This window comes from Frankliniella occidentalis, unplaced genomic scaffold (genome assembly GCF_000697945.3).
Source record: "Frankliniella occidentalis isolate FOCC.00 unplaced genomic scaffold, Focc_3.1 Scaffold3, whole genome shotgun sequence".
Classification (NCBI taxonomy): Eukaryota; Metazoa; Arthropoda; class Insecta; order Thysanoptera; family Thripidae; genus Frankliniella; species Frankliniella occidentalis.
The window spans coordinates 2146146-2149615 of NW_026267133.1; the positions used below are offsets into that span (position 1 = coordinate 2146146).

Sequence of the window (3470 nt, forward strand, 5' to 3'; positions counted from 1 at the left end):
TTCAGCCTTATCGGAAGGCTTTATTTAGGAGTGGTTCACTGTTAACAAAATTGTTGTAAATTAAAAACAAAACCTCAGCCGCCCCTCAACCTTTCCCTCTCTTCATACGTTGCTTTCCATTCTTCAACCACCCCTTTCTCTCCAACTCTTTCTTCAACCTTTTATTTTCATTGCAGTAATGCTGAATTAATGCTGTTTTCTTTGTCATCTACACAGGAATTATTCAATATCTTTCTGTATTGTTTCGGACTTCAAACTATTATTATTCAACGGGCTGTCCAGCAGCTCAGATTCCTTCTCTAGGTAGTTGAAAGCCTTTCTTAAATGCTCTTTGTCCTGTGCTAGCTTTTCAATTTTTATTTTTTTTCAATGCTGGAATTGATCGTTCTGGAAACATCCCTTTTAGTTGGTTCCAGAACACATCTGGGGTCCTTTCTCCTTGTTCTCAAGCGCGAAATCAAGGATTTTTATCTTCTTTTGTTGTGTACCTGATGTTCTTTGTCGGGTTTAACTTCATCGCCGCCATATCCTGCCATCTCCTGCCATCTCCGTGTAGGATGACGCCTGGGTCGAAGTGAGATGAATAAAGGAACTTGACGTTCATACTTTAGTCTCGGAGTTCTTCAACTGCACCTTTTCAGGTAACCATTAACGAGCATCAGCTGCTTCCATTTTCTCGTGGAGGTTGCGCTGGTACTCAAATTCTGTTGACAAGTTCAAGAACGGTTGTGATGGCTGCTGCACCTGCACCTCAACCTCTCCAAACTCCTCGTCATCATAGTCCTCATCATCATTTTTGTTGTCTTCCAAGTCTTCATTATCTTCAAACTCAATTTCAGGTATGTCAACCATAACTATACCATCATCTTCATTGAGTGACACTTCTTCTGCAGAATTCATTAATGCCTCCAGATTAATGAAATTAAAAGTGTGATCATTTTTACAGTTTCTTCCTTTTTCTTTTGTGGACAGGTCATTAATTAGTGCAGTTGCATAGGCTGAGGAGTTATATTTTGCACATGGGCGATGCCCTCCAAGGGATCTGGTACGCTCATTGAAATTCTCCAGGCAGTCAGAATTGATATAGGTTGTATTCACGAGACCAGCCGGGCGGTGCCGCCGCCATGACAGTGGACATCCGGCCCCACCTCCCATATGCCAGCGTGCTCTTTTAATGGCGTTTACGGGTCGTGTTGTGCGTAGTGGCCGTCAGGATTTTACTTTTGTCGGTCGAAGCCATTATTTATACCCACTTAAATCCGATATTTAGTCAAATTTTCGCTTATTTTGGCTCAAAACAGCTTGCGTGTAGCTGAAGCAACGGCTTGTTGTCGAAGACTGGAGAGCTCATTCTTACCCCCTTCACTGATAAACCAAGTGTACAACTGCTCAACACTTGCAAGTGTACAACCACAAGTTCCATACTTGCAAGTGTTCAATTCAGTAGTAGTACACTTGCAAGTGTTAAACTCGGTATTTGTGCACTTGTAAGTGTTCAACTCTCCTGTTGTACACTTCACTAGATCGGGTGCTTATTGTGAGGGAAGTGTTCAACAGAGGAGTTGCACACTTACAAGTGCACAAATACCGAGTTGAACACTTGCAAGTGTTCTACAACTAAATTGAACACTTGCAAGTGTTCTACAACTAAATTGAACACTTGCAAGTGTTCTACAACTAAATTGAACACTTGCAAGTATTGAACTTGCGGTTGCACACTTACAAGTGTTGAGCAGTTGAACACTTGGTTTATCAGTGTTGGTTTGGTTCAAATTTCACAAATTAAGTATATTTTTATGAGTGATGGTAAATTATGCTTCATGACTGCTTATTTTGCCAAAGGCTTGGCTCACAGAAACAGGTCCTCAACTTTTCTCTTTTAAACTTCCTTACTTTTTTTATTTCAGATTCTAGGTAAAATTTTTGGGAACCATACAAGAAAGAAAGGAAATAAATGTAAGGGAAATTGAACTAGGGTACTAACTTCAACTACTGCCAGTGGCGCTCTTCCTTCTCAAACATGGGGATGATGGGTGGGCACAAATTCGAGAGAGCACAGCAGACAACAACTATTTGATCAACGGGTGCGCAGGCTTGTCTTTCTTCAATTTTAAGTGAGTCCAAAGGCATTTTCTGGCTGAGGATTCAGTATTTTCTTCTTACAAGCCCAATGACTCGTTCAACATGAACTCGTACATGGGCCGTCTGCCTGGTTGTGCCTTGTGGAATGATGCCTATGAGGACCGTATTGTGGTTCTTGTAACTTGACCAAGTCCCACACTTTGCGAGCAAATCTGATGGCGTCTCAATAAACAATTCAAAACAATCAATGATGATTGTGACTGATTTGCCGAATGCCCTCAAGAAGCATTCTGGCATTGTTTTTCCGAGGATCTCCCTCTCTGGCCAGATGATAAGACTCTTGTGACGTAGTGACATTACCGCAAGCCATTTTGTAATAATTCTAGTGACAGTAGGCTGAGAACGATATGCAAAGTCTTCCATAAGCAGGTGAAGCCTAAACCGCATCATGACTACCATGAACTCTTGGAATGGACTTGAGGGCATTCCTGTGTGATGTAAGGACAAAGTCTTTAGTCAAGGTGAAACTTGGAATTCCAGTGTAGAACTTAACTTTGTGATCACTTGCCTCAAGAGTTTTTTCATTGATGCTAATGTCTTCAAAATTACTCAATTTCTTCTGAAGATCAGTACAGTGTAATTTTAACTCATCATTTTCTCTTTTCAGAGCATCGCGTTCTTCAGTCACCTCCCTGAGCTTTTGTTGGACAGTGGATAGGTCATCTTCAATGTTTTCAATGTCTTTAATGTTCTCAGTTACCTCTTCCATGTCAGGATTGTTAAGCTCTTCTTCCTGTTGCTTCCTCTTTGTTCTATTTTTTGTTCTGTTATCCCGCTCTGCATTTTTTTTCTTATCTGCAGTTGACAGGTCATTAAACGGATATTGTACTGAAAAATAGCGATTTTCGGCCCAAAAATCAAAAAAAGGTTTTTTTTTGTGTAAAAAGGCTTCTTTGTATCTTCCATCAACCAGCCCAATTCAGGTTTTTGCCTAAAAACACCCTGGATTTCTGGGCAGAGAAAGTTATGGGATTAATCCCGGGTTTGAACTTCAGCTTTCTAAATATTCTTGAAATGCTTGTCTTAGATGGCTTGATCAATGGGAGTGTGGTACCCACGAGGGTCCTGCTTGTGAATGCCAAGTGCAAGAATGTGGTCTTTGTTGTTGTACCGATACCCATGGCAAATTTTGGTTGGCATTCCGTAGTTGGCACAGCAGCATTTTGGAGAACGAAGGGGTGAGTTTATCACGAAACGACTCCAGCACCTCCTCTTCTTTGTTCCTTTTTCATTTCACGAATAGTCTTCACATTGTGGCTATTTTTCTAATCCAGACGCAGCACCCTTTTCCTCAAGGCCGTGGCAATGATCACAAGAGAGTTAGTCAC

General features: G+C 41.2%; 1 protein-coding gene across 1 annotated transcript; it reads right to left on the reverse strand.

Annotated features, from left to right (window-relative positions):
- Positions 1 to 1686: 1686 nt before the first annotated feature.
- Positions 1687 to 2599, reverse strand: LOC127749198 (uncharacterized). The gene has a single exon (XM_052266441.1). The coding sequence runs from the start codon at positions 2566 to 2568 to the stop codon at positions 2146 to 2148; it is 423 nt and encodes a 140-aa protein (XP_052122401.1). The 5' UTR covers positions 2569 to 2599; the 3' UTR covers positions 1687 to 2145.
- Between the last annotated feature and the right edge of the window lie 871 nt (positions 2600 to 3470).

Excerpts from the sequence above, each read along its gene's own strand:
- LOC127749198 (XM_052266441.1), bottom strand. The coding sequence starts at position 2,568 with ATGCCCTCAAGTCCATTCCAAGAGTTCATGGTAGTCATGATGCGGTTT.